This window comes from Crocuta crocuta, unplaced genomic scaffold (genome assembly GCF_008692635.1).
Source record: "Crocuta crocuta isolate KB4526 unplaced genomic scaffold, BGI_CrCroc_1.0 scaffold427, whole genome shotgun sequence".
NCBI classification, from domain to species: Eukaryota; Metazoa; Chordata; class Mammalia; order Carnivora; family Hyaenidae; genus Crocuta; species Crocuta crocuta.
Genome location: NW_027533273.1, coordinates 952,057 through 967,713, shown reverse-complemented (window position 1 = coordinate 967,713; position 15,657 = coordinate 952,057). Strand labels below are relative to the sequence as shown.

General features: G+C 44.2%; 1 protein-coding gene across 1 annotated transcript; it reads right to left on the bottom strand.

Annotated features, from left to right (window-relative positions):
* Positions 1-5,065: 5,065 nt before the first annotated feature.
* On the bottom strand, positions 5,066-8,807 carry CXCR4 (C-X-C motif chemokine receptor 4). Its single transcript, XM_077747856.1, has 2 exons — positions 8,698-8,807; positions 5,066-6,657 (listed from the first exon to the last, which is right to left on the bottom strand). The coding sequence occupies exons 1-2, from the start codon at positions 8,710-8,712 to the stop codon at positions 5,611-5,613; spliced, it is 1,062 nt and encodes a 353-aa protein (XP_077603982.1). The 5' UTR covers positions 8,713-8,807; the 3' UTR covers positions 5,066-5,610.
* Positions 8,808-15,657: the final 6,850 nt, after the last annotated feature.

The following is a 15,657-nucleotide window of genomic DNA, read 5'->3' as shown; positions in this document are numbered from 1 at the left end:
GGTGGAAACTTTGAGATCTTAAAATGTAAGGCAGTTTGGAAAGTCTGAAGGTCTTTTAGCTAACTTTGGAGTGTATCTAGAACACGAAAGGATTATTACATCTTCTATTATACTGTGAGCAGCTTCCGTACCTGTTTGGCCTAGGGTGTTGTTCAATAAATGATTCAATTAAAGGATGCATGAAAGGGGCTCCTGGGTAGTCCAGCTGCCTAAGCATCCAAGTCTTAATTTTGGCTCAAATCATGGCCTCACGGTTGGTGAGACTGAACTTTGTATTGGGCTCTACTTTGACAGTGGGGAGACTGCTTGGGATTCTCTGTCTCCCTACTGCTTGGGATTTTCTCTTTCCCTCTCTCTCTCTCTCCACCCCTCCCCTGCCTGCACATGCACACACACTCTCTCTCTCTCTGTCTCTCGAAATATATACATAAATTTTAAAAAATGCTTAATTTGTAAAAAAAAAAAAAAGAATGCCTGAAAAAATGAGGGAAGGAGGTCAAGTCATGCAAGCATTAATCAGAATGTTTACAGTGTGGTGTGCTATTATGAATATAAATTCATGGTTGTTCAGGTTGTTCTTTTATTTGTTCATTTAACAAATATTTATTGAGCTCCTACTATGTGCTAGGCACTTAACCCCATTTTACTTCAGTGTCTAACAGTGAAAATTTTTCTAAAATATCAGTGTCTGCTTTGTTGCTTTACAAAGTACAATCACACAAGTGTCTGTTATTGAACCATGAAGAGGAATGAAGATCATAGAGTATATTTTTGACCTCATGCTTATTCTCCTGGCTAAATGATAGAAAATAACAAAGTTACTGTAGTGATTAAGAAGGCACACTGTGGTGTCAGACTTCCCATGTTCAAATCTAGCTTTACCACTCATACATATGTGATGTTGCATAAATTTTGCCTTGGTTTCTCCATCTGTAAATAGTTATATAATAATCCCTATTGCATAGGGTGGTTGTGAAGATCAAATAATCAAAGTACCTTGGCATGTAGAAAGCCCTCAAGATGTATGGTGACTGTTTTTGTTATCACACAGAAGTTAACCTAGAAAAGATAGGGAGGCATTTTGGATTGAATATATTGAGGACTTGAGGACATGCCCCAGAACATGGTGGCTCTGCTTCAATGACATTTATAGTATGCATAGGAGAAGGGACATAACTCCTTTCTTGTAGTTTAACTTCTTGAGGGTGTTTTTGCTGGAAAATGGGGAGAGTAATATCTAACTGGTAGGGCTCTTCTGAGGAGCACATGGATGAGTGTGCCTGGAATTCAGTTAGCTCTCGATAAATATTACTTTCCTTCTGACAGAATCAAATAGGAGGAAGTAATTCCCTTTAATTAAGAGTGTTGATGAGTTGGGTTCTAGTTAATTGAACTGTAATATGTAAATCAACTTAATAGCGGACTGGCTCTACCAGATAAACACCCGGCACCTGGCTATGGTTTGGTTGGGCACCTCTATTTGTTTGATTTTGAAAAATTCTTCCCCCTTCTGTGGCTTCTTAACACTATGGAACCCTCCACTCAAGCCTGCAAGCTGTTTGCATTTTCAGTTGAAAGAAGGATTTTCGGAAGGTTTTAGATTTTAATTGTTGGACTTAATAGGATTGATTTAAATTAATCCAAGTCACTTGCAGACAATGAAACAATGGCCTGGTACCTCATCACTCCTTGTTTATTTTCTAAATTAAAGGAGAAAAGTGGGAAGTGTTCCAAATTGAGTCACAGGCTGTGGTGAGGATTAAGTGAGTAAACATTATGGTCTTTGGGGAGACAGATATTGGGTGCGAGCTGGAGAATCTGCAGCAGTCACCCTCTCCCATTTATTTCCCTTTGCAGGATGTGTTCCTAGCATAGCACGAAAAGAGGACAAACAGAATGACATGTTCACTCCAACAAAGTGATGTTGAAGTAAAGGTGGAAGAGAATGGTGTGTGTGGAGTAAGGGGGAATGAAAGCACACTGAAATGAGACCCCATAGAGGTGCTGAAGGGAGGCTTTGGAACTCTGCCCATTGATAATTTCATGGGATTACACTGTGTGGATAAATCCTTATTTTCATAATTATCATCATCCCATCCTGAAAAAGCATTCTCAGTCTTGAGCACTATTGGACACTTCAGGCTGAAAAATTGTAGAAATATTTCACAGTATCCCACTCGATGCCAGTAGCACTTTACCTACCCACCTGCCCACCCATCCCAGTATTATAACTCAAAATGTTCCCAGAGTTTACCAAATATTTCCTGGGAGGGGGGCAAAATCACCCTCCAGCTGAGAGCTGCTGCTTTGAAAGGATTCATTTCAACAACATTTCTCGTAGGCTGTGCTCATGGAAAGGTCATTCCTCTGGCTAACTTCTGGATCTCTAGCACCGACTGGCTGAGCTACATTGACAGCCAAGTGAAGACCTCCTCAAAGTTGCCTGGCTATGATGCCCTCTGATGCCAGTATGAAATAGCACGTTTTGAGGATGCCTAGATTATTTTCTAAGGTAATGTAAATTTTGCCTTCAGTGGTCCATGCCCCTCTTAAGTGAGTATTACATGGAAATAATGACAACTCACTTCTCTTTGTGGAGCCTTTACTGTCGACAGTAAGCTTGGAGAGGTAAAGCTTGTTAAATTGTTAAAATAAAATCTGTAGGTTATCCTCCTAAAAGAGTACTCCAGAAATATTATTTTAACATAGGCATAACCACAAAAGGAGGCTGGGAAGCCCACAGTAGGGGGAGGTGAATTGCCAAGTGGCATTTTAGGAAAACAAAGGCTTTGCAAGATAAAAACATCTTCTTCCCGCCCCAGTTACAGGCTTACTGTTATTAATAACTCAGATGTCATATTTATGCCATTAGTGGCAGCATGCATACAATTTAAATATTTTAGCTTCCATTATGCAACTGGATCTACATTACTGACCTTCAAGGGCCCCATTCATAAGGGATGAGGAGAGGGAACAATCAGCTACTTCATGCAAGGGCTGGCTAGCAGACTGGGTTTCCCAGCATTGTCGAACACACCATGACATAGGGCATGCTTTGGAGCGGCTCAGAACATGGCAGGGTGGGGACAGAGAATGATGGGGGGGGTGGGGCTTTCAGGGCTGGGAGAGTGCCAAACCTTTTTTTTTTTTTTTTTTTTTAAAAAGAGTTATCCCACCTTTGTTCTAAGGGAGAATGAAATATCCATTAAGACTGGTGACACTGGGAATTTTGTTTCAGCTCGGTTCCTTTTGTTGTGACTCCAGGGTAAAGGAGAGGAATCTGGGGTGACTAGGTTTCAAGCCAAGATGAGAAAAAACGAATTCCTTCCAAGGATTTCTTCTATTGTCTCAAGAATAAATATTTATAGAGAAAGTTCAAGTGAAGTCTTTTACAATGGTCATGGTTTTAAGACTAAGCCTTTGAAAGAATACATGTAAAACTATGCTTAAATGAAGGGTGATCCAATTAGGCTTCCCAGGGAAAACCAAGAAACCTCAAGATAATTTCCTATATAAAATCTAATTGTGTTCTCAAGTGGAATAGGAGTACCACTCTGAATTATTCCAGATCCATATACTGCAGGAGAAATGTACAGCCAAATTGGATTCTATTTTAAGTAATTAAGTTATTTCCCTTCAAAGGATCTATAATTTGCCTTCGACAAATATGATTTGCCTCAGAAAGATAATACATTGCAATTTTTCCTCCAAAATAGATTTTCTGTGCCAGAAACAATTACGAAAAGTAGACCAAATATTGCCTTAATTATATCCTGGTTATTATCTTTGAGTGCATGCCTGAAGTGTCCTGTTTTGTGTCCCAAAATGAGATAGGTACGGCTGCTATATAGTTTAGAAATTATCTTTAAGTGGAGACTGGAGCTGAAATTTACTCAAGAGCCTGGCGTTTGCACAATGCTAGTGTAAATAGCTGTGGGTGTTGTTACTTAAGACTCTAAAAGCATGTGCAAAATATGGGCAATCAGGAGCTGCTTCAGTGGACCTTTCTTCTGAGCTCTGAAAGCACCAATTTAACTTTTATCTGCTTGGCTAATCCCTTCAGGTGCTATGTGTTGCAATAGATTAAGTGTGGAGATTTGCATAGAAGATATTGCAAGAGGGGTATTTTGGGCATGGTTCATTTTATGAAGAAAACATTGACTTTGGCTTTATTTTCAACAATAGTTCAGGTGACTTACGACCAGGTGCTCTGGGGGACAATAGTGGGTACGGTGAAGAGCAAGGGCTGGACGAATGGAATCAACTCCTGGTCTGTCCCCTTGAAAGTGCAAGTTGTGGAAAGTCTCTGAATCTGTTTCTTTGTGTGAAAAAGGAGTGATGGTATCTAGACTGAGATGAGCAGAGGAGAAAAGCTTGCAATGCTTGGCATAGCACAGACCTGGATTATACAAGGGGTCAGTTGTAATAAAACCTGAAACATGGTAATGCATATCTTTTCTCTTCTACACATTTTTCCTTCAGAAAGATTACTTTTCATAGGAACAGGAACTGGCTGGATGTTTCTTAAACATCTAGCAGGAGTTGAAAGTGGTTAAGATTTCAGATTTCAAAGACAGATTCCTGGTTTGGAATACTGGCCGTGCTACTTGCCACATCCCTTCAACCAAGTCACTAAGGATTTCTGTGCCTCAGTTCCCTGCTCTACAAAATGTTCTATCAGGGCACTTGGGTGGCTCAGTCGGTTAAGCGTTCGACTCTTAGTTTCAGCTCAGATGATCTCACAGGTTTGTGAGTGTGAGCCCTGCTTTGGGCTCTATGCTGACAGCCTAGAGCCTGGGGATTCTGTCTCTCTCTCTCTCTGCCCCTCCCCTGCTTGCACTCTCTCTCAAAGTAAATACATAAACTTTAAACTTAAGAAAACTGTAGTTCTATTAATAATAATAATATTATTATTAATTGAGCCAGAGTTCCTATCATAGATTTGTGATAAGGGTTAAGTAAAATATTACAAGTAGGATAAGACCTGACATGCCATAAATGTACTAATATTTTTGACTTTTGTCAGCCAAAGGAATGTCAACAGAAATCAGAACATAACAGCAAGTAAGTTTATCATGAACTTTTTATTAACAACCTGATACAAGACTGTACATTGTCGGTGCTGAAATCAATCCACTTCTGAAAACTAAAAAAAAAAACCCAGCATTTCTACACCACTTCAGGCTTTGGTTATTAAGTGCCATCTTCTACAGCAAAATCACATAGTAACCAAACAATTTAAGAACAGGAAAAAGAAAATGTTCCATCGGAATGGAGAGATTATTTATGTACAAACAGCTGAGGATCATTTCTAGCTTAAGGGATTCACTATACACTGGAATGTTTAGTTCCGTTTTCTACAGTCCTACAACCAGACATACAGCAACTGAGAACTTGGCCACAGGTCCTGCCTAGACACTCATCAACATGAAACAAAAAAATATTTATATAAATAAGTCAATTAAACCTCATAAAAACTAAAGAAACACAAGGAAAAAAAATCGAACAGTCAATAAAAACTGTACAGTAGCAGTCAGTCTTTTATATGTGAAAAAATGTGTAACGTAAAAAAAAAAGTTCTTTAATGTATACAAGTCTTTAAGATCAATGTTAGCTGGAGTGAAAACTTGAAGACTCGGACTCGGTAGAAACAGAAGAATGTCCCCCGCGCTTTCCTTTAGAAAGGATTTTGAGGCTAGACCCTCTGCTCACAGAGGTGAGTGCGTGCTGGGCAGAGGTTTTAAATTTGGCTCCAAGGAAGGCATAGAGGATGGGGTTCAGGCAACAGTGGAAAAAGGCTAGGGCCTCGGTGATGGAAATCCACTTGTGCACAGTGCTCTCAAACTCACATCCTTGCTTGATGATTTCCAGGAGGATGAAGGAATCGATGCTGATCCCTATGTAGTAGGGCAGCCAGCAGGCAAAGAAAGCCAGAATGAGGATAACTGTGGTCTTGAGGGCCTTGCGCTTCTGGTAGCCCTTGGAGTGGGACAGCTTAGAGATGATAATGCAATAGCAGGATAGGATGACAATACCTGGCAGGATAAGGCCAACCATGATGTGCTGAAACTGGAATACCACCAACCACGAGTCACTGGGATAGAAGCGGTCACAGATATACCTCCCATCTGCCTCCTTGACGTTGGCAAAGATGAAATCAGGAATAGTCAACAGGAGGGCAGGTATCCAGACGCCAACATAGACCACCTTTTCAGCCAACAGCTTCCTTGGCCCCTGACTGTTGGTGGCGTGGACAATAGCCAAGTACCGGTCCAGACTGATGAAGGCCAGGATGAGGACACTGCTGTAGAGGTTGACTGTGTAGATGACATGAACTGCCTTGCACAGGAAGTTTCCAAAGTACCAGTTTGCCACGGCATCAACTGCCCAGAATGGAAGTGTGAGGACAAAGAGGAGGTCTGCCACAGACAGGTGCAATCTATACTTGTCTGTCATGCTTCTCAGTTTCTTCTGGTAACCCATGACCAGGATGACCAGTCCATTGCCCACTATGCCAGTCAGGAAGATGATGGAGTACACAGTGGGCAGAAAGATACGGTTGAAGTGGGCATTTTCCTCCCGGAAGCAGGGCTCCTTCATAGAATCATAGTCACCTGAACCAATGTCATCTTCGGTGTAGTTTTCTGAAGGGTATATCTGCAAAAGAGGCAAAGGAATGGACATTAACTTTCAAGTTCAGTTGGCAATCTCCAAGTTGAAAAAGTGGTCTCTGGGATATTTAAAAAGCAATTAATAAAACCCAACTCAGCCCAGGCCTCTTCAGGACATTCTGCTCCCACTGAAGTAGTGAGGTAATGGCACAAGAGAATTATTACAGACTGTTCCAACCCTCCTCCCCATGTTCCCCCAGAACCGCTTCATTATATCCCTCTTTAGTAGAACCAATTACAAAATTCTTTGTTTAGAACAAAAGGGCGCTGAGATTCAGAGGGTTTCAAAGTCACTTCTTTGCTAACTCCTACCCCGCCCTCTAGGGGGAAGAAAAAAAACTTGGGAGGGAAAAACACAAAACAAAACACAANCGGTATGAAGATTCGCCAGGACAGGGAAGATAGGAGGAAGGAGCACTGGGGGGTGGGAAGGGGTGACCCAAAGACTTTCCCCCAAGGCACAAAACATTGCCTTCCCGACGCTTGTCTAAACACAAACCATTCTGCCATTCTGTACTTCAAGCAACATGTAGTGGGGAAGGAGAAACTGGCCTTCGGCAAAGGGCCTTTGGAGCCTGGGGTATTAAACAGGGGTTTTAGAAAAAGATACCGCCACACACACCCCTGCAGCTGGCGCTTCTCAGGGGACTGGGTCTTTCTGTCCTCCTATGTTTATCTCTTGACGCGTTTGGGACGTTAGGGAGTGCTGCATTTTCCTGGGAGTGGAAGGTCACGGGGTCTGCACTCATGGTCCTCGCCCCAAGTTTCATTTCCTCACTGCCCGGGTCGCTTCCCACCCCGCCACTGACCCAGTAAATGGGGTCGGAGGTCTGCAGCTGGAAGCCTCCAGGCGGAGGGCGCACTGAGGGCCGGGTGGTCCAACTCCGGACCTCCGCGGCTGCCCACCACGCCCACGCCCACTTCCAGCAGCTACAGCTCCCTAGGTTCCGCCCGGCAGCACGCCAAGTTCAGTCCCACAGGGTGCTGGGGAGAGAATGGGCGGCTCCTCCGTAAGCGCCTTTGAATTGCGCGCCGCTGGGGGGAAACGAAAAGCCTTCTTGGTAAGGGGTTCTCAAAAGTCTCCAGGAAACCACCAACGGTTAAACAGCGCAATTGGGATCGGTGAGAGCCAAACGGTCTCCCCACTTGCACCTGCCCCGTCTGCGCCGCAACTACCGGCAGCCCAGGTGCCCTCCCAAGCCCTTAACCCCACTCTTAGTCCCCGCCGCGCACACCTCGGGGTGCTGCTCCGCAGCCACTGTTTAATTCTCCTCCCCCGGTACGATCCCAAACTACTGAACCCTGGGGTTCACTCGAGGAGCTTCCATTGCCGGAGAGGTCTCTCCCTCAATCCCTAGGCGCGGGGGCTGCTCCTGGTCCCCTCCCTGCTGCGGCCAATTCTCAGAACTCTCTCAGGCGAGCAGCATCTTGGGTGCACCCGCCTTTCACGCCCTCTGCTCACGGTGCGGGGGTACTGACACAGCTCCGCCGACTGTGCAGAGTTTAGCGAACACGCCCAACCGCAAAAGTGGTCCCCAGGAGCCTCTGCCTTAAATTAACCAGGGGCACGGTTTCGATCCGGGAACGCGGCCCGGGCGCAACGCCTTCCACCTCTAAATTCAGATCATGTAATTCACTCCAAATAAACCCCCGCGCCCCTGAGGGAGACCCTTGGTCTGAGTCCAGGGGCAGTGCGCACGCCTTCTCCGCACTTGTGCACAGAATGTTATGTTTGCAAACAGCGTGCAAGCCTTACGCGCACCGCAGGACTCAAGGGGGAGACACACGCAGCCACCAAAACGGTCGTTCTAGTATTTTCTCCTCCACTTACAGAGAAAAAGATTCCAATCCTGACCGCCCCCCCCTCCCCCCCAGTGTAACCATGCTCACGAAAACTCCTTTCCATCTCCTCGGGGGTACCGACACCTCCCACATTCTGGTCGCTTCTGCCCCCTTGGAAGAGAGGTTGCGCTCTAAGTTTACGAGTTTGTACATTTAAGAAAAAGCAGGTTGAAACTGGACTTACACGGAACGCGTCCATGGTAACTGCTCGGTCTCCACTCGCAGTGGTTACCGGGGCACCCAAGTCGTCTGGGTCACTTTGCTACTTGCTGCCGCAGCCAACAGACTGAAGTTTCTGGGCGAAGCCGGACTTTTATAAAAACACGCTCGGCGGGTAGCGCATGCGCAGTGTGGGCGGGCGGGGCGGGGAGGAGACGGGAGGAGGGGGAGTAAGGGAGGGATGAGGAGCCAGCTTTCGGGCAGTCCCAGTGAGGTTAATTGGGGTAAGGCTGGGGAGACCCCGAGCGGCTGCTTAGCTGGAAGTCACCTTGTGAGTCTTAAGCTGTGGAGGGCATCCCAGAGACGTTCCCCAACCTGGGAAAGCAGGATGCTCTTGAAGGGAGGTGGAAGCACTGGCGACCCGCGCGTTCCTGTACGAGGCATCCATCCTTGCTCACGTGGATGGGATTCCAGACCCGGGAATGCTACAAATGGAGACACTGAGGCCCAGAGGAGGGAAGTGACATGCCAGAATAACCCAGCCAGTAGGCGGCAATGCTCGAAGTGGGTCCAGCATCTGACTCCATTCCCTGCGTTTTCAGCAGACGCAGTCCATTCGGAAAATAAAATAAGTATAAAGATTCTTCAGAGCACAACTACACGGAACATAACCATACATGCACACCCACGGTAATAGTACCAGCGTCAGGTACACGTAATCAGGAAACAGTTTCAGAAGAGGGTAGGATTCTTTGGCATAAAGGAGAGAGACTGTAATGGAGAAGGAGCTTTGTATTTCGGGGCAACCAATTCGTGAATAGTACTTTAAAAATTATGTTAAGTGTGCTTTATTATTAGAGAAATTCAGCGAATAGTACTTTTGTAACAGATCACAAGGTACCCTGTGGGTGTTACCATTACAGCGATGTATTTAGTCAACAGATTATTTATGAGGGCCAGTGCGTAAGACGCACTTTTCCCGACACTCGGGAATACGGCAGTGAACCAGAGGATAAGGCCCCAGCGCGGAGGAAACAGAAAGCCGAGTGGCGCAGATGAAATGACAAGGTTGGATCCGGATTCAAAGCCGGACTTGCACCGAGATCTGCCCGTTCGGAGAGAGGTTTCGCTCTAAGTTTACAGAGTTTGTACCTTTAAGAAAAAGCAGGTTGAAACTGGTCTTACACAGAACCTGTCCATGGTAACTGCTGGCTCTCAACCCGCAGTGGCTACCGGGGCACCCAAGTTTCTTTTAATTCTACATAATGTAATATTATGATTAATTTTATCTAGTCATTATTGTGTCTTCTGACACCAGGTCCAGCGTCTTCCTCGACTCAATGTGGAGGACAAGCGTCCGCAGGGGTGAAGAATTAGGTTGAAGAACTGCGGGGTGGAGTGGGGGTGGGGCTGGATTTAAAAGAGCCCACGACCGGCTAGAGTTTGCCGTGGGCGCCGAGACCCTGCTCTCCGTCCTCGAGCGCCTTCCCGCCGGCGCGGAGCCTGGGTGGGGCAGGAGAACGCTTGAAGGGCGGGGCCGAGAACGGGCGCGACCGCTGGCGGGTGACAGCGCCAGTAACCGCTGGGGATGGAGATGTGAGCTTTAGCGCACCCGCGGGACGGTCCTAAGAGGACTTATCCAGACAGGACCCTAAACACCAAATCCCTTTACTTCAGATAAAACATTTCCGTCTGGAGGTGTTCCAGAGATATTCTGGAGGCTGGGAACTTTTCCTCTACGGAGCATAAATTTTCTCTTTTGTCTGCACCCTTTCCGTAATGTTTGTTGGTGAGGGTCCTCATCTACTGAAAGCTGATGCTGGGATCAGGAGGTGGGACTCAGAAACTTCCAAGTTAAGAAACAATAATGACTAAATAAAATTAATCATGATATTACATTATGTGGAATTAAAAGAAACTTTTAAAAGCACTTATATTTTGTCATTGACTAAAACTTGGGATCCTATCCCAGCACAGGATGCCATATTGAAGGACCAGAATTTCAGGTTCCATGACTTGCTTTTCACGAAGCTCAGGAGTGGCAGAATCAGTACATTTTGACCCAGAATGTCAGCTGCATGGTACCTAAAAACTCTTCTCTTCATAATGACGGAAACATGAAAGGGGGAATCTTCCAAACCCGCCCAAAAAGGGGACCGAGGATAAATCCAGAGTAAAATGATTTGCACAATACATTTTTGTTGATTGCAGACAAAAGAAAGCTCTTCCTTTATCTGTGGACTCCTTTAGATCCTTTTAGGTATATCTGCTAAAAGAAAGCAGATAATTAAGAGAACAATGAAATGTTATTCACTACTGTCAAATTAGGCAAATTTTTTTCTTTTCAAAGATAATACTTGGATATTAAGATAAGACTAGGTGTGTCTCCCGTGTGGCTGGTGGGGATGTGGATTGAACATCCTTTCTGGAGAGCACTTTGTCTGTAATCAGCGGGGAACTTAGAACAGTAATTCCACCCATAGAAACTTATCCTGAGGAAATAGAATTTTGCTACAAAGGCATTCATGGGGGCATTATTTATAACAGTAGTGTCTGAACAGACCTAAATGTCCACCATTAGTGAAACAGTTGAGAAATTATTCATATGTGAAATTCCATATGGCTACTGCCAGTGATGTTTGTGAAGACAAATTTTTAGGGGCCCCTGAGGGGCTCAGTCGGTTAAGCTTCCTATTTCGGCTCAGGTGATGATCTCATGGTTTGTGAGTTCGCGCATGGGACTCTGTGCTGACAGCTTGGAGTTCGGAGCCTGGAGCCTGCTTCGGATTCTGTGTCTCCTTCTTGCTCTGCCCCTCCTTCACTTGTGCTCTGTTTCTCTCTGTCTCTCAAAAATAAATAAATGTAAAAATATTTTTAAAAAGAAGAATTTTAGTGACATGAGAAAATGCTTACAGAACATAAGGTGCAAAAAGTAGGATTCAAAATTATGTATATAATTTTGTGTGGTCTCAGTTATGTTAAAATATGTACTAGAGAAAGATCGGAAGAAAAACCAAAATGTTTATAGGAGTTTTCACTGGGTGCAGAATTATATCTGATTTTTAACCTTCTTCCTTGCATTTTTCTGTGCTTTCCAAATTTTCTATAATCAACATGAAACATTTTCATATTCAGAAAAAAGGTCCATGTGGAAAAAGGAAACAATGCCTCCCTTCTCATACCTTTCCGCTTCCTATAGTATTCACTAGATAGGACGACTTTTTCCATAATAGTCTTCGTTTCCTCTAAGGAATGGTCTCTTCTTATTTTACCCTGAGCCAAACCTACCTAAACTACTTTTTCAACTACTCTATGATGTTCTCAAAAAGAAAACAGAACAAAATCTCAAACATGTGTTGAGTGTGATGATGTGCACCTGACCTCACATAATCCCTTTGTCCACTCCGCAAGGAATATGTCACCTCTGTTCTGCCAGTAAGGAAACTGACTTCCAGAGGGGGCAAGGGACTTGGCGGAGATCGCACAGTGAAGATCTGCACCCAGTCTGTCTGGCTCCAAAGTCCAGGCTCTCTTCACTACATCACAATGTCTTCTTTCTCTAATGGCTGCTTATTCACCCTCTGAAAGCTCCCTTCTCTGAAAGGTCATTTGGCATTTACTTACATACTGCTTTGAGTGGCATCTCTTGTGATGTTATTGAATTTTTAAATGAGTATATGTGTTTTCTCCTCTTCCTTAAATATTCTGTGTTCCTTAAAGTGAATGGTCAGATATCCTCTATGCGCTAGCCCATTGATGAACAAATAATGGGCTCCCTAATCATTTACTGAAGCCTTATTTAATGAATTAATGACTTTCCTGTGTGGCTCTGGCAACAGAGCTAGGCTTAGGGGCTGTCTGGGCTTTGGCAGGATCCCCAAGTTCTCAGTCTGGCTTTAGCCCATGGAATAACTAGCTTTGGCCATGGTTTGGAGGGGATGCTTACAAATCCAGTGCCACAGTGGCAAGCATTCTGCCACCTCCTGTTGCTCGTTCTGCAGCTGGTTGATTTGTGTGTGAGTGTGTTTGCATGTTGTGTGTATGACAGAAGGCTGTACTCTGTCCCCAGATAGGTTCAAAGTCAGTCAGGCAGAAAACTTAGGGACAGACCTCCTCCTGATGGTGGATGGTAGGAGGCAACAGCATTAAAGGCCTTCTGAATGCACCAGGTAGACCCCCACACCCTCATCCCATCCCCTCACTGGCTCTTCCCCTGTCTGCTAAAAGAAAAATGACCACTTTAGCTTCTGAAAAAGAAAAAACACAAACTTCATTGATGGCAGTAGGGAATACTCGAAGGGACAAAGTTAATGTTTCTCAAACTGATTAAAAAAAAAAAAAAAGGAGGCTATTCCCCAAGGGGCATGTAATTCTACCAGAGGATTACAAATCTCAAAGAGACAATGCTATCAAATGTCAGCTATTTCCAAGCTGGTGGTTGTTAGGTAGAAGAAATGGTCCCCCCCACACTGCACCTGGCCCACTCCTCCTTTCTCAACACCTTATGTCTCTACAGCTACAAGTGAGAAATGACTTTGGGAAATAAACCAAATTGAGGAAAATTATTACTGGTTTTCTGGCTACCATTTTTATCTTAAGTCTAAGCTGTATCTTGAATTTCTAAAAGGTCTGACTTCACTAAAATGAGATTATTAGTGATTTCCATTGAAGCTTTGTAGCAGTCAAGATGAGTCAACAAAATTTCCTGTACAAAGAGAAAAGCTCATCTGGTAAACAAATACAATTTAGCGTCACCCTGGTAAGTCATTTTAACAAAACAGCCACTTAATTAACAATGCAGTGATCCTTTACTTAACTAGCTCCACTGCAGAGAACACATCACTCTCAAAGTCTGCTGTGCTCATGTGGCAGGTTCAGTGTAGGTTTGTGTGTCTGCAGAACAACAGACTCAGTGCTGTTGCCTCAAAACTTATGGTGTCAAGCTGGGAAAGAGGGCACGACTTTAGGAAATAATTGAGTGAGCAAACTCTATTCTCCATGGAAAAGACTTGTCATTGTTTTCCTTAAACTAGTAATTTACTGGTGGTGACCTCAGGCAGCTCTGTAACAAGAGGAAGTGCCTAGAGAGCCCTGTGGACAGTCTGCTCTCTAAAGAGAACCGTGCATCCCATGGCAGAGCCAGGGTATGGCCAGAAATGCAGTGATCTGATCACTCATACAGATGGGCTTTGTGATCTTGCCGAGGTCATTCTACCAAGTTTTCTATTAGCAGAATGACAGGGTGGGAATTGTGTGTGTGTGTGTGTGTGTGTGTGTGTGTGTGTAAGGGATCCATGCAATGTTTGTGCAAGAGCAATTTTCTAAATTCAGAGCCATGATTATGCCTTTGGAGCTACTTGTAGGAATAAGGCACAAGTAACAAACACTAAAAACCTGCAGATATTATAAATAAAATGAGGCCATAGGGTATGGAGAGGACTGTGGAGAATTGGAGAGGCATGCCCTGTCCAAAAGGGGTAGCCACTACCCTTGATTGCCCTATGTAGGAATTTGCACCATATCTTCCAATTTTTAATGTGAAATCTCTTGACTTTAAGATGTTGATTCAAGGGGCTCATGAGTGGCTCAGTCGGCTAAGTGTCCGAATTCAGCTCAGGTCATGATCTCGCAGCTCGAGAGTTGGAGCCTGCATTGGGCTCTCTACTTTCATTGCAAAGTCTACTTCAGATCCTCTGTCTCCCTCTCCCTCTGCCTCTCCCCAACTTGTTTTCTCTTTCTCTCAAAAATAAACAATAAATAAGTAAATAAGTAAATAAGTAAAGTGTTGATTCAAAGCAAACAAAACTCTGAGATTCCAGTTTACATTGGTCTAAGATGTTGATACTAGGAATTAAAAGAAAGATTGGGGGTTTGGAGGACTTGGATGGAAGAGATACATAAAAAGCAGCAATGGAAACAGCCAGAACTGGCTGCAGAATTCTTTTAGGATAGTTCCGTACCATAATTTGTCCATCACTCTGAGACTGAAATGAATCACTTTGGATTTCCCGCGTTGGTCCTTTGGCTCCCAGCTGCACTCAGGTTAATATTTGGGACCCTGAAGACAACTAACTCAGTCCCATTATGGCTCTATTATATTCTCTCAACCTCTTCTCCAGCCTCAGGCTCTCAACCTTCTCAGTTACCTCAATGCATGAGCACTGGGCTGTTATTTCTTTTAGCTTTGTAGGACAACATCTTTCAAGAAGAGGAATATTCCTCTCTCTTCTCTTTAAAATAGTAGAAAGAAGGTTAGCTCGCTGAATAGAGTAGCTTTAGTGGTTAGAGCATGGGGCTTTGAGCTGCTGACTACGTGTGTCTTCCAGCTCTACATTCAGGGACATTACAGTGGTACCTGGGCATATCTCTAAGATGTTTCCTTAGCTGTAATATCCAGATAATAATAACACCTCACTTTTCGGATTGTTAGGTGGATTAAATACAATAATGCATGTAAATTCTATAGCACAGTGTGGGACTCATTGTAGTGCTCAATAAACATTGCCTGTTATTAATATAGGCTCACGTCTCAACTGCTAAAAAGTTTGCCTTGTCAGTGGAGGGCTCTGATTAACCAGGCAAATGGATTTCTCTCCCATTATCCTCAGAAGTGAGGTAAAGGGAAGTGGAGCCTTAAATAAAGTGTGAAATGTTCTTACTTCTAATTGTGGGGCAGAAGACATATGTGATGGGAGAAGGAAAGAGAAGGAATTAAGTTTCTCATACCTGCCTTGAAAGCCCTCTTCTGTGGTTGTGAGGACTCAGATTCAAGCTTAGAAGGGACATTTGAACCCATTTGGTCTCCATTCCAAGGAGCTCCTTCTACAACCATATGGGATGCTCCCACCTCTTAACACTCCCAGGGATGGGCAGTCCATTCCTCAGAAAGGGAGCATGTCCACAGCTGAGTGAACCTGAGCACTAGACAGCCCTTTTCTCTAGGCACGTGTCTCCCCTATTTTCTATCCTTTGGGTCTAGTTTAAC